Source organism: Lichenostomus cassidix, chromosome 8 (assembly GCF_008360975.1).
Source record: "Lichenostomus cassidix isolate B80296 chromosome 8, HeHo_3.0, whole genome shotgun sequence".
Classification (NCBI taxonomy): Eukaryota; Metazoa; Chordata; class Aves; order Passeriformes; family Meliphagidae; genus Lichenostomus; species Lichenostomus cassidix.
Window position 1 is genome coordinate 26,947,878 of NC_139489.1, and position 14,695 is coordinate 26,962,572.

The window sequence follows — 14,695 nt, forward strand, 5'->3', positions numbered from 1 at the left end:
TTTTAACTTTTGTAGTAAACTGTTCCATTTCCCACAGAATATTTATCATTATTAAAGCTGGCTCAATTTCACCTTGTCTGCTGAAGGTCATAATTTTCACAAAGCTTCTGGTATGGGGAGCCTTCTGGTTTCATTCTTGTCTTCCTTCTCCAGCCCTGAAATGATTCTCCCTTAGTTCTGTTGCTTTTGGAATAACAGAAGTATTTTTTTACCAGAAGTATTTTGAATGTAATTGACACCAAATGTAGACATACAGTAACAGAACAGGGAAAGGAATACACTTTCACCTCTGTTGAAAACTAGACATGTCCTATGCAGTGCATTTTGATATGCTTAAAGGTTTTCTGTTAATAATCTATATGGCCCATGGGCTCTGAATGTGAATAAAATAAATGAGCTTGCCACGGAAGTTGTATTTGATTTCTAGGCAGATTCTCAGCGTAGTAGGTCCACCCAGCATTGCAGTCGAAACACTTCATTTGTGCTCTGAAAAACTCATAGTGCCTTCAGAGAATGCTGGACATGAGAGAGAGCCTGGTTTTGACCAAGAGTCCTCCCCAAATAACAAGCATAGGTAGTATCAGTGGAGACATAGCATGATTTTTCTTTGTTTACTGTTGAGTTTACCTTCTTACTCTTTTTCTGCCCTCTCCAATGATGCTGCCTCTTCCTAGATGACAGCAGAACCACCAGCCAGCTGGATGAGTTTCAGGAGTGTCTATCCAAGTTCACGCGCTACAATTCTGTCCGACCCCTGGCAACGCTGTCCTACGCTAGTGACCTCTACAATGGCTCCAGCATAGTATCCAGGTAGGACACATTGAGGTTCTGACAGCAAATCATGTGGATATGAGCTGCTGAGGCTGAGTTAATAACCCACATTAAGCAAATTATTGTTGGTACATATGCCACACTTTGCAGTTGCTTCCCAAAAATAGTTTTGCCAATGTTTGACTGTGTGTGATAATTCTGTGACTGTCATGGGTCTGTGAAGGCACTCAGGTACCTCAGTACTTTTTATTCCTGTTGATGTTGGTCAGGACCAAATGCAGAACCTTTGAGGTGTCATTATCAGCAGCTGTTGTACAAAGCCTGTTGTCTACATGTTAGCTTAGTTGTGTTTTAAGTGATGCAGTTATAGCATTTTAAAAATCGACCATCTTGTTTGGTAGCCTTTGAATCTGTGGTGGTTTTACATTTTGTTGGTAGATCCAGTCACAGTAGAAAGTACTAAAAAGCTGAGTTGGTTTTAGCTGTGATTGCGTGAAGTCTTGGGCGCTGGAATCTTTTCTGCATGGCATATATGCAGGACCTGTTCTAGCCTCTGCAAGCACATTTCACTAATTTAAATGTTTATTCACAGCAGTGTCTTGGGAGAAGTAGTATCATCCCTGTTTTATACATGGAGAGCAGGAAATCCAAAGAGACTGTACGCGAGGTCTTGGAAAGAACATTATGTTGACAAGATAGATAGATTAAATCTGGGTTTCTGGGTCTTGATCTAATGCCTTACAAAAGGGCCACATGGAGAGTGACAGAACAGCTTGAGTATTTGTTGAGGGACCCCAAGAAATCTGCACTATGTGAAGAAATTAGAGGCATGTGTAGCACAGAACACATATTTTGTTTAAAGCAGCATTGATTCCTTAACTACTGCAATATGTAGCAGGAATGTATAATGTCCGCCTTAGCCAGAGGTCAGAGCACAGTAATCAGGGATCTGACGTATATTTAACCTGCACTGATTGGGTTCACACCAGCTGCAATGAAATGCAGATGGGAATCTCACTGCAATGTAGACAAACTTTTTCAGCTACTAGCCTCAGCACAGATTGGATTTTGCTCCATTGCCCTTTCTTCTCCTTGACATTCTGCAAGAGCAGCATTTTTGTGGTATTTGGCTAGAAAATGCTGGAAGGACAGTAAATCATGCTCCTGTTTGAAGGCATTCTAATTCTTGGGTGAAATATGTTTGAGAAGTTTGTATGTTACTGTTATAATGAAGATACAGTGAGGCTTTCTTCCAAGCCAGTCCTAGAATTGGTAGTTAAATGCATTTTACTCAGAAATAACTTGGCTTCCAAGTAAATGTTCTCCTCTGCTCACACTTTTTATTTATCAAAGCATTTGAGAAATTTTTAGGGGTTTTAGCATGTGGGCTGACTAAGACTGTTCACATCTGAGCATGTTGTTAAGTGCTTTGGTAAAGTAGCTTTGCTGAATGTGCTGCTGCCGTTATTCTTGCTGGCTTTTGGCTATTCAAACAGTTCCTGTAAAGTCAGGATTTGTTAATCGAGAATTTCCACCTAGTATGTGCTGGCCAACACAGTCCTGTGTTCACTATTTTCTTTTGTTTAACCTAATAGCCTCAGGTTCAGAGAGGCTGTGAAACTGAATAAAAGCAGCTTTTAGGTATTCACAGATGAGCCAAATGAAAATACTTAAAAAGTGAAATTATGCTTTTAAAGTGCTGTGAAAATTTTTACTGTGTGTTTGATCCACTGCACTGGTCTTCAAAGGTTTTCCTGGGCATGCAATAAGAAATACTGATCAAATGGCAGAAGGTAAGTCTTGGTGTTTAGCTGTTGCTGTTGAGACAAATGGATTTAAATACAGAGTTAATACAAGACTAATACATAAGAAATCTTGATAAATTTTTAGGAAGTATTTTAAAGGGATATTTTAAGTACACTTAGGAATACAAGTAGAATTGACTGGAAATTAAACTTCTTCACACTTAATTAGGTTTGGTTGGTTTTGGTGGTTTTTTTTTTTAAATAAGCTGCTGTTACAGGTGGACAGAATACAAGAGTGTTTGGTTTGATTGCTTTAACACTACATGAAGTTCACAGACTAGACTCCAAAAGATCTGCTGATTTAAACTCCTTTTTAAGGTTTATTAGCTTTAGGCTCACAAAGGAGGAAGATGTAAATGTCCCTTATCTGCAAAACATTGATGTTTAGAAGGGAAATAAAACTGGGTTTATGCTAACAGGGTGAAAAGTGTAATTAAAGACTGCATACAAATAGGCTGAAAAAACCCTGGAACTGAGCAGCAGCAATACCTTCCTGAGCACCTTGTGGTAATATATATGGATGTCTGGAATTACTGTGGACTACTAAAGTACTCTAAACATATGTATGTTGTGTTACTAAAAAAAGTTCTGATTAAATGTTTAGGAAAGCTCCACTTGCCTTCTGGAATGAGGAGACAAGCCAGAAAAAAATCAACCCTTTTTCCTTTTTGCCTTATTTTCTTCAAGAACAACAGATTATCAAGAAGAATGTTCAGGGAAAGTACCTTGGAGGCTTTGCAATTGCAGGCTGCTCAGTTTTGCTGTAACATCAAGGGGACTTCAGCACGCTTGCAGTATGAATGTGCATGTATCTCAGCGTGCTAAATGGCTTTTTAATACACTCACTTCTCTTAAGTACAAAGTATTTACATGGTTTTCACAAGTATATTAAATGTTGTTAGAACTGGGCCAAGGAATAAGTTTTCCATTTATTTTGCCCCCAGACAGAGCTGTTGTCAGAGCTTAACTTTGCTTCTGTGCTGGCAGTGGCAGTAAATGTAAAGGCTTTTTTTAAAAGATGAGTCTGTAAACTGCTGCGTTAGCATTACAATGATTTATGGAGAAAATTGCTTTACCACTGTCAGAGGCCTTCAGAGAATAATGTGGCAGTCTTTCATATTTGGAAAAAAGAACAAGAAAATCCAAGAAATGTACTACAATGAGACATCTCTCTGAAACCTGGTACCAGATAGCTGGTTCTCCCTGCTCTGTGATTCCCAGCTCTGCTGGGAACATGAGTAGGCTCTAAGGTTTGGGAGCTTTGTGTGGGTTTTTGTCATCAGCTCAGACTTCAAATTCTTCTAGATTAGTTTACCATTTCTCTGAAAGATCTTAAAGTGACATCCAAAAGGTTTTGGATAGCTGAGACTAACTCTGTGTAAAGGCTCAGTGATTTACAGAGAGGGAAGAAAACAGCTTGTGGTTTTGGCTGCAGAAGCCTTAGTCAACTTATCTATTGACTCATGATCCAGTGTTCAAAAATGGGATCTTACCTTTGGTGTCCATTACATTTTTTTCATTGCTTGCTTGTTATTCCATTGCTTCTAAGTAATGAACAAGATGTGAACAGCTATCTCTTAGCATCCAAACAGTACAATTAAGTCTGTTTCAAGATTGCATTTTTGTGTTCACCCTTTCAGTAACATGACCTGAAATCCTTTCTTCGAAGGTGAGCTTAAAAGAAAAATATCCATTATGCATGAGTTTTTATGTATTCATTGAACCATTTTATTTTGTTGTTCCCCTTTTTTACTTTGGACTACAATTACTTGTCCGTATAAATTCTCAGATCCAGACTTTAACAAGATACCTTTTAGTTCTATATCCATCATAACAAGCCTTTTTTTTTTTGTTTCCTTTTTCATTGGTTTTCCTTTTTGGTTGGTTTTACTTTATTCTGGGTTTTTTCTTTGTTTTTTCTTTGTCCTCCCTCCCCTTCCTTTTTTTCCCTTTTTTCATTTTTTTCTTCTGTGTACTTGGGCTGGCTAGGATTAGATGAGCCATTTTATTAAGTTTGTGACCAGCAATGCCTCTCTATCTTGGAGGTAAAGATAAATGAACGAAATGGAAGTGGGTTTATCCTTTACAGGATTATATTTGAGTGCAGTAGATGCTGCTCCTTGAGAAGATGAGAAATGAGGAAGGCTGGATTTTTCTTCTAGCCTGTTAAATAAGTCATTTTTTAAATGGACTCTTATTTACAAGTGGCACCTCAAAACTGTGGATGAATCTGTCTTATTTGAACTGTTCCCAAAAGTAGAAGGGAGAGAGAAATGCTTGGATAAAGAGACTTAAATTGCAGAGTTACCAAAGAAACTTGAAGTATAATTCCCGGAACCTGCTTGAATTTGTGCTTCTCCTGTGGTTCTCTTACCTTTCTTCATCTGAGGTTTTGGCCTGCAGACCAGATGCTGTCTGGGGCTGAAACAGGATTTTTGTTTAATTAGAGCTGAGTAAAGTGCAGAGCCTTTCCCTTCAGTTCCCATCTTTCTCTGGAGTGCTGAACTGATATATTTCCTAGTACCTGATTGTGGTCTGGTTCCCTTGAGCAGAAGCTCAGTGTGATTTATACCCAGCAGAAGGGTTATACAGGGGTCAGTTCTCGTCTCTGAATTCAGAGTTTAGGGACACTCAGCCCTGTAATGTAGCCCTCCAAGTCCCCAGGCTGGGCTGCTGGTACCCAGAGGGACTGACACCACAAAAGAGCTTATTTGCTCTTATCTTCAGTCTTGACCCAAGAAGTAAACCTTCTGGTGACCACGGTGATACTGCAGAGTTTTTTCTTTCATCAACATAAGAGCTAAAACTTAAATAAATAAAACTTAAATAATTGAAATTGGGAAGTTAATGAATGGAAGTGGCATGGCCACCAGTGGGACCTCATTTTTTTCCTACTTATTTCGGACTGCTTGGTAGTGGGAAGATCTTTTTCCCATTAAGCACTCTCTGTATTTCAAACCTGTCTCCACATGCAGACAATTAGATGACAACTTTTAGTTGAATTTCAACTTTATGAATTTTCATAAATGGTCTGCTAAAAGTACTGAGCAGTCTTTTGATGAATCTAGGAATTGGCTTTTAAACAAAACTTTTAAAATAAGGATTGTTCTTTAGGTTTTTTTGTTTTTATTTTTAATACCTTGAAGGATCTATGTGCAGTTTGTGTAAGGAGTTTCCATTTCTTGCCATGTAGCAGTCACTGCTTGCAGCGTGGGGTAATCCAGCTTTGGAGTAAGCTTCCCAAAGAGGTGGTGCAAGCTCCATCCTCAGAGTTACTGAATAACAGGCTGAAGAGAGCCCTGAGCAACCTGGTCTGATCAAAGAGCTGCCCCTGGTCTGATCAAAGAGCTGCCCCTGCTCTGACCAGGATGTTGAACTAGAGACCTCAAAGTGTTGGGGACTGTGCTTGTGATAAAGGTACATGGCCAGAGCATTAGAAATTTTACATTTTGCCCTCACTGTGTACTGAGCATCTTCCTCTGGCCTTAGGCTTTAAGAAGAAGGAATTTAAGGAGGAAGTCCATATGTGGCTTTGATACGTGTAGTGCAAAGATAATTTCACTTCCTACAAACTTCGGGATTCCTGCTTACAGTTTAACAGGATTGTATTCGTAAGATTTAAGATAGGTCTTATTTTGAAAAGAAGCTTTGTGAAAGTGCAGGAGCTCAAGATGGATGCTGTAGTGTCAGGAATGTAGTCTGAGAGATCAGTATTCAGGACAGGAGGATGGTACCATGTGGAAATTGCATTGCATCATTGCATCCACCCCTCCTGACTGCTCAAGATGAAAATCTTTTCAGTGAGGCTGGAGGTAGCTGCCCTTCTGTTCCTCCTGATGTTCATGTGATAATGGCTGTCATCAGGCAGCAGAGCTGTGTCTTGGCCTCAGGAATTGGACTGGCAAGCCATGAAAGCTGTGGTTTCACAGTATGTTATGCACAGAATTTACATTCCGACTGTCTGTAAAAGTCAGAGATGGATTTCATTTAATCCCCCCCAATTTTATAGCTTTCAATTGATGTTGAGTGTTAATACAGTGAATTCTTGTTTCTGCTTGAAAACAAACCTGTTATTAATAGAATATGGATTTCTGTAGCTTATTACATATTCTTTTTATTTTCTAGCCATATTTGTTGTAAATGCCTGAATTTTGTAGGAGTGAATGATCTGAAAAGCATTAGCATGCCTTTGGATTTTTTTGTTTATTCCTGGCTAACTAGAGCAGTTAGCCTGGTAAATGGTAGGTAGTTGAAAAGAAATATAAGGTAGTGTGTTAAAGCATGCAAAGATGTATGGTGTGGGTTTAAATGATTCTGAGAATAAACCTTGCCAGCAGTTCAGCCTGAAGAAGAGGCTTGAGCTCATGATTATTAATAGTTTGTATTAATAAATACAGTTTCGGAGTCATGTTTGGGATTTATGTGCTGCACATTTGTTTTGTAGAATAAGGTAATAAATAACAGAATAAGCTATGAAGTGATGTTTATGTTCTCACAGGATTATATACAAGTGTGTGCATACATTTGTGCTAGTGAAGTCAGGACAACTCTGTAAGACTGTGGATTTAAGGGTATATATAAACTATTCTTTAGAAAAAATAGAGATACTTAAGAATAGCATTCAAAATACTGATTAAATAAGATTCAAAATGCCATCAAAACAAATCACCTGAAACAGTCTTGTCAGCCGGATGAAAAATGCTTCAAATGATGTTTTAACCTTGTTCTGTCGTGCCCAGGCACCAGGATCATTGCAGCTAATTGCCTGAGCCCATCCTCTGGCTCCTTGGGAAAGGCTCATCTGTGGTGTGTGGGCTTGATATTGAGGAAGGCTGGTGCCCTGACTTATGGTGCCTGTTGGATTGAGCTGAGTGTCTAAAGAGGTTACTGACTCCAGCTGTCCCTCCTGATTCTCTGCAGGGTGTCTGGCAGAAGAACTGATGGCAGTGTCAGGAAAATGCAGAGGCTTGGGGTGGTGATTCGTCCTGTGAAATGGGACCTCTGGCAGTGTGGTCAGCTAGAGACAAACATCTTCAGCTGCCACTGCCAAATCATTGAGGAAGCATGAACTGGAGCCTACAGACAGACTGCACTGTTTAAAGTCCTAGCATTGATGGAGATCTCTCTTTCAGATCTATTTGTTCCCCTGTCTCATCAGCTCTGTCAACAGTTGCTGTGCTCAGTTTTGAAGAAACAAAATCCTTGCTGGTGTAGTACAAATGTGGTGGCTTGGAAACAAGCTTTTGAATGGCCTTGTGTTAGAAGGCACTTCAGTACCTACCACAGCTCGCTGAGCTCCTTCCTGCTTAGTGGTGTAATCCTGATAAGGTGGTGCTGTTGTTCAGACCACCTTACAGGCTGTCACAGAGCAGGGTTTCCTTCCTCATACCTCAGCTTGGGCAGAGGCTGCTGTGTTCTGTTCCACCTGAACATGAGGAAGAACTTCTTTCCTGTGCAGTGACTGTGCACTGGGACAGATTGTCCAGAGAGGGTGTGGAGTCTCCCTCACTGGAGATATTCCAGAACCATCTGGATGCAATCCTGTGCCATGTGCTCTGTGATGATTCTGCTGGAGCAGGGAGGTGGGACCAGACTGTGGTGCCTTCCAACCTTAACTGTTCAGTGATTCTGTTCTGGAAACATTTCTGAAACATTTCCCAAACTTGAAGGCAGACATGTTTGGATACTTGTAACCTCTTCCACCTTAGTATTTGGAAATTTTGACAACTGTGCTGTGGCTGCTGTCAGAGCTGTTCATAACCCACTGTGTATCAGCCCAGCTGGCTGAAATAGCACCTCCTGGGTTTCAAATATAGATATAGGTTACCCAAAATACCGCAGCAGGCAGACTGATCATTTGGCTTGAATTTTAAATAGTGTCATAAGAAACACTCTGCATTTAACCGTTGGCATTTTTAGTTAAATTTTTCCTACTCCAGCTTATTTAAAATGGTGTTTGTGGGAAAACTGAATCTAATCCTCATTAAGTTGCATGGTAGTTGTTTGCAGCGGCTTTGGCTCATTGTACTTCTATGGATCTGGCATAGAAACCATGAGATTGTCGTCATCTTCTCTTCAGCATGCAGAAGAGCATCGCCCAGCACTGAAGTGGCTTTTTATCAATACGCTTTGTTTGGTTGTTTGCAGAATTCAACAGTTCCCTATAGGTTTTTTCATCATTAGTGCTAATTGAGCCAAGTTCCCCTGAATACATGTATGGAAAAAGCCTTATGCAGCAGGAGAGGATGTCTCTAGCTATAGTCTTAGAGCCACAACTGGGAGTCTGCTATGGCTTTCTGGGAGATTTTGGGTTGTAGAGGAGATGAGGTTCATGGTAACTTCTTTGCAAAGTAAAGAGAAGCATGGTTCTGAAAATTGAGCTATTGCAAGGAGCCAAATTAATGTCACAGTATAGTATATGCTCTCATTGGGTTTAAAAAAGAGCGACTCCGTTTTATCTAGCAACGACAAAGCATGAAAGTAGCTCTGTTGGTTTTGATTTCCGAGCTGTGAGATGGATCTAAGCCCACCAAAGCTCCTTGATTCAGATTTAATACTCTCCTTTAAACAAGCTCTTTATGGAATGGGAGTATTATGAAGTGGTCTCTGTTAGAACTGATGGCATTTCATTACACTTAAAAGGATTTTTGTAGCATGAAGTGGGCCTGGAACTCAGTCTAATGACATTACTTTGTTAATGTGGTACCTTTTTATGCCTTTCTTCAAACAGAGCAGAACAGCCCTTCAGGCTCCTGTGCCTATAAGTGAGATCCTGAAAGTATGACTGCAACATGGCTGGTGCACTGATGTCTTCCCAAGGGAGCCCAGAGCTGAGGACTGTCCTTCCCTGTGCAGTGCAGGTTTTGATGGGATAATGTAACACCCTTCCCAGTCTGTTTCCCAGATCGGGGGGGGGCAAAAAGTTAACATACAGACCTGACTTTCTAGTCTCTTACATTTATGCTTCAAATACAGGATTGCTCAGGGGTAGCAAGTTTTCATCAGATGTGTGGAGGCTGGAGGAGGAGAGGTGATGGGGAGGGTACCCTGTGTGCATTCAGTAACTGCTTATGCTGCTGTAGCTGGGATATTCCAAACAACTCCAAGGAATAGGATCAGCCTGAAACAGTTTTGGATCTGTCCCATGGGTTTTATTAGACATCCATTAGACTTGAATCTGATCGACTGAGAGTAGCCGAGATGACTTCACCTTGATGAGGGGACAAATATGGCAAATTTCTGGTAATCTGGGGGTCGCATCTAACCCAAAGTAATGTGATTCTTAGGGATAAAAGTGTTTGCTCTCTGATGAAATGACTTTGAGTGGTAATCTCATTTATTCATTTAACTTACCTATCCATATAACAGTCTATAGAAAATTGAGGTTTGATTTAAGTGGTCTTTTCTGACCAGAGATTTCAACAGCTGGATCATGACATGCTTGCTCAGTTTACAGTTTGGAAAGCACTTGGCAGCATGGGACTTTGAATCAAGGAATATATGCTACAGTGGTGGCCAAGTCCTTTGGCACAGGTTAAGGACTGAAATAACAGCAGTGACCTTACTTAGGTGGTGTTCTGGAGTAAGGAGTAACTAATGCAACTCTTGCTTTATTAAAGAGAAAAACCTCAGTGGTTTTTTTTCTTTCAGCCACTCACAGCTTTAGCAAAACGGTCTTTTGATACTGAAATTTCATATGCTTTGTTTTAGTAGCTTTTATTTGTACGTGTGATAAAATTTAAACTTTGAGCTGATAGAACACAACATCTGAGTGCTTTACTGCAGCTTCCTATGTCTGAATATAACTTCGTTTGTAAAAACCACATATTAGTATGCTAGTACATACTTAGTGACACTAATTACTTTGCCTTAAAAATATCAGTCTATTGTAAAAAGTCTCTCAGCTGTGTGATATTAATACCAATTTCTGTATTGGTCCCAGATGCTGAACAGTCCTCACTGGTGCTCATGGTACTGGATTCTAACCTAAATTTCATCTTTGGCTCCAATGCCTCAAAATGAGCACTGGAAAGAGATAGCCAGGCTATAAAATGGGGGTCTTGGGATTGTTAGAAGAGACAGGATACCCCTTGAGGCCATGGAGTGGAAGCACAGTGTAAGAAAGACTTTAAGGAAATATAAGTGAAGAGCAAAAGCTGCTGCTGGCATCTTTCCTTCTCACCAATTAAGTCCCAACAATAGATCCATGTTGAAATTAAACATGGGACTCCACAGCAAGATAGGAGTTGATGTTAGAGATACAGAAATAGAACCAGCACCATGCTGGGGAGAAATAAAATGGAAAGGCTTTGGTATATTCTGGGAGGAAAATACATGTGTGAGTGTGTGTGTATATGTATCTGTTTATATAGATACATATAGCTCCATGAGAGGGACTGAATCATCTACTTTGTCGAAATGGCAACTCCTACAGTCACGGTTCTTGGTTAGCAAGTCAGGGCTGAGGCATTTTTTGTTTATAGTAGCAATTTTAGACTGTGTGAGGAAAGGGGAGAGGAGCAGCTGGCTGCAGACCTTCAGTTGTAACTAGTGATGCGGTTAAAGGCAAATGCACCTAGATGCAGCCCTGTCTTCACCTGTTTTCAAACAGTAGATACAGCACGTACCTGTTAATATCTCATATGAACCAGTTGTACATGGATTACTGTTGTCAGGTTCACTCTACCACCAGTTACTTCTGCAGGATTTTCTACCTGAAATGTGTGTGTGGTTCTTAAAAGTGTAACAGGGAGGGAGGAAACCCTCATCTGTCCCAAATCAAATCTTCTGGTGAGTACCTCCTGGTTGTAGTGTGACTTGTTGAACACCAGTCTTGCTATTGCCTTATTCATAACCCTTATGGTGAGGCAGCTGCTCCATTCCTTTAATCAATTTAGTTGCCCATCTGTATGCATTCCTTAACTCCAGCGCATCCTCCGGGGATGTGGAGAACAACTGCACACAGCAGCAGGATGCAAATGTAATAGGGCTTTACACAATGGTAGAGCTGCTAAATACTTATTCTTTAGTCTTTCCCTGCTGCTCTATCCTCAACACCAAAGCAGGCTTACAGGCATGTTTCAGAAGCAATTTATTTCATAATTCTATTTGTTAGCTATGAGTGTTCTCCAAGGTCATGGGTTTTACCATTAAAATAAAGCAATTTATTTATAATCTCACAGATTGGGAATAAAGATAAGTAGTGGAGAAACCAGAACCCTTGAGATGTGCTTACCTTCTAGCAGCTCTTAGTAGTATTTCCATAAGATGGTGGTTGTCAACTTCTTAGGAAAAACAGTGATTTGGGAATGAGAGATGTCTCTCTTCTATTTTTCCCTAGAACAAAAGCATCAGATCCTTTCAATTTGATTTCTGTAAGTAATTCTGCTTTATGTTTATAAAGCTTTTTCAAATACCCAGCAGTTCTTGTGTCCCCAGAAGATTCCTTATAGATATTTGGTTAGTCTTTGTTTCTCAGAAATGTGGAGTTTAAAAATAGGCTAAAAAAAAAGAGAAATTGGTAACTGTTTTTAACTAGCACATTTTTGAGTAGCAAGGACCACTGCTGTTGCAAAAGGTAATTTCAGTGGGGGTTTTGATTATTTCCTATTATTCTATTGCTTGTTGTTATTATGCTAATGAGGAATTTACTTGGCCTGTAGAAATATATCACCTGCAAAGCAGAATGTTGTCTTTCTGAGCTGGCCCTGTTAAGTCTTTTGACAAAACAAAACTTCAGTTCTCTGGTGAATTTTTGTGTAGATAAGCTCCTGTATAAGCAAGTGCTTACATTGACACAAAGACTTCGAGCAGCAAGTGAGAGGAATACCCTCAAGCTAGTTAAATGAAAATAAGGTTTGCCTAATACTAAGTGTATTTAAAAGACTTGCAGGAAAAAGCATAAAAATAATTGTTGCTGTGAAAGTAGGCTGTTTGTCCTCATGTTGATTAGTCCAGGCGTAAGCAAAGCTTTGCAAATATTAGGAACAGTTTTATATGGTATATAATCCACTTGATTAGATACTTAGTTTGTTCCTATTTTTATTTGTAAATCACTGACTGGCAGAAAGTGAGAACACTGATTGTCCCAGGACTGAACACAGGTGATGGAGGCCAAGGTGCGAGTGTGTGTTGGGTTTACCAAGCTCTCTCACAGCTATGAATATCTGTACCAGTATTGGTTTATTTCTGCATCCTTTTTCTCCCTGCAGTGTCTTTGGTGCTGTTTGAAGGTCACAGGTCTGACAATTCCATTGCTTAGGGCTTTTTATTATTTTTTTAATAATGTGCTAACTTTTATGGGCATATTGAAATACTCATTTATGTCTACAGCATGTCTCTATTAAAAAAAAAATTGAATTAATGCTAGAGAAGCAAACCCAACCCAGGTGAGAGAGGTTCTCTTCTGTTCTAATAACTTGGCTTTTTACCAGATGTTGTAATGCATTATTTTTCTTTCTTCAGCAGAAGGCTGAGGGTTTAAATTGAATCCAGGCAGATGAATCACTGCCGTCAGTTTAGTTGTGCTTTACCTGGAATCCACAGGGCAGCAAGCAGGAGCAGAGACAGCAGTTCAATTAAGATTGTGGTACAAGTAAATCCATTGTATTGTTAGAGGCTTTCGATTTTAAACTTCTTCCCCAGAATAGGGTGAGCTGACAAAACAAGACAGGCCTGAATGGTGTGTTCATCCTGAGTGTACAAAAAGCGATTTAGACTAGTGTAGATCTGGGGAGGGGGGCAAGAGCCTGGTTGCTTCGGTGACATCTTTCCCTCTTTCATTTTATTCAAATAGATGCCTGCATGCTTGCTTAATTCCCCAGCCATAAGCATGTTCCTCCATGCATTTTGGAGGTTTATGATTTTGCAGGCTGCACCTGACTAGCTTCTCTAGCAAGCAATTGTGAGTGGGACCATCTCCTGCCACTGCCTGGGAGAAGTCTGGGTGCCTGAGTTAAAAGGCCAAGTTTCAAGCTACTTCATTGAATTATTTTGTAGCAACAGACTGCATATCAACAATTTTTCCTCTCCACAGTTTAAAAATAACTTTATGATATCTCCTTTACAAGGACTTGAAAATTCTGTTGGCATTTAAATTTGTCTTCTTTTGGAAACATTGCATTGCCTTTGACTTCTCAGCTCTGTTGAGGAGTGGAAAGCTCTTGCTGTTACAGCTATGGGGGCAGCCTGAAGAGCTCTTTCTCTTCTTCTAATTGGTTTAATGCTTTCTAATTCTAGAAAGGGACCTTAAATACCCCTGCTCTCATGATTGTGAATGTGAAATTAGTGTAAACTCTGTTTTCCCTGCTGCCATTAAGAACTTCCGCCCTGGTTCATAAACATTGTGGATTGTAAAGGGGGACAAACACTGATAAGAGACAGCAGAGATTGAAATAAATTAGTGAGTGGAAGAACCCCAAAACAGACCTCTCAAAACAGTAGATTGATTGCTTTGTTAGGAGACTTGGGGAGAGCTGGTCACTGATCATAGAAACCTTGTGACTGAGAGTAAATGCTGCCCCCACAGCCTTCCTCAGAAGGTGTGTCTCACTGACGCTGATGCCCTCGAAGGAGGCAGGTGTATGTGCACCTGCCCTGCCAGCAGTGCCACGGGCTGCAGGGAAGCAGAAGCTCCTAGGAAGGAGGATTACTTCCCCTACTGCTGGATGTCCAGCAGATTTCTCTCAAGCCCTTCCAAGCTGTGAAGGTAGTAACAACATTAGCTGTTTGTAACCTGCTGCCTGTCTTTCTCTCAGATGTATTTCATGTACAACCTCAGGCTTTTCTCATTTGCAGCTTAACTTTGTTATAAGGTGACTGCTTTTACTTCCAACTTCATTGATATTTATTACAAACTTGCCCTGCAGGCCAAGAAAGGAGGTGCTTCTGTTTGCACAAGCAACCCTAAGTAGAAGTCACAGTGTGCATTGTTTTTACTGTACTGATGATCTGATTTCAACCCCCAGTTATTACCCAGGGAATTTAGAAGGTTTTTTTTCCACAAATACTGCTTTGCTCTGCATTAGCACTTAGAAGTTCTTGAAGCTGTTGTACACAGGAGGAATCAATGGGCAGCCCTGCTGTGGCACATTAATGGTAGAGTGTACAGCTGAATGTTA

The 14,695-nt window shown here is 40.2% G+C and overlaps 1 protein-coding gene across 2 annotated transcripts in view; it reads left to right on the forward strand.

The window, feature by feature from the left end:
• The window catches only part of COP1 (COP1 E3 ubiquitin ligase), a 124,241-nt gene that overhangs the window by 37,205 nt on the left and 72,341 nt on the right, over positions 1–14,695 (forward strand). For both annotated transcript variants that reach the window (XM_085068642.1, XM_085068644.1), the window contains exon 11: positions 675–810. In XM_085068642.1, the coding sequence (XP_084924768.1) occupies positions 675–810 (136 nt within the window). The remainder of the gene's footprint in view (positions 1–674; positions 811–14,695) is intronic.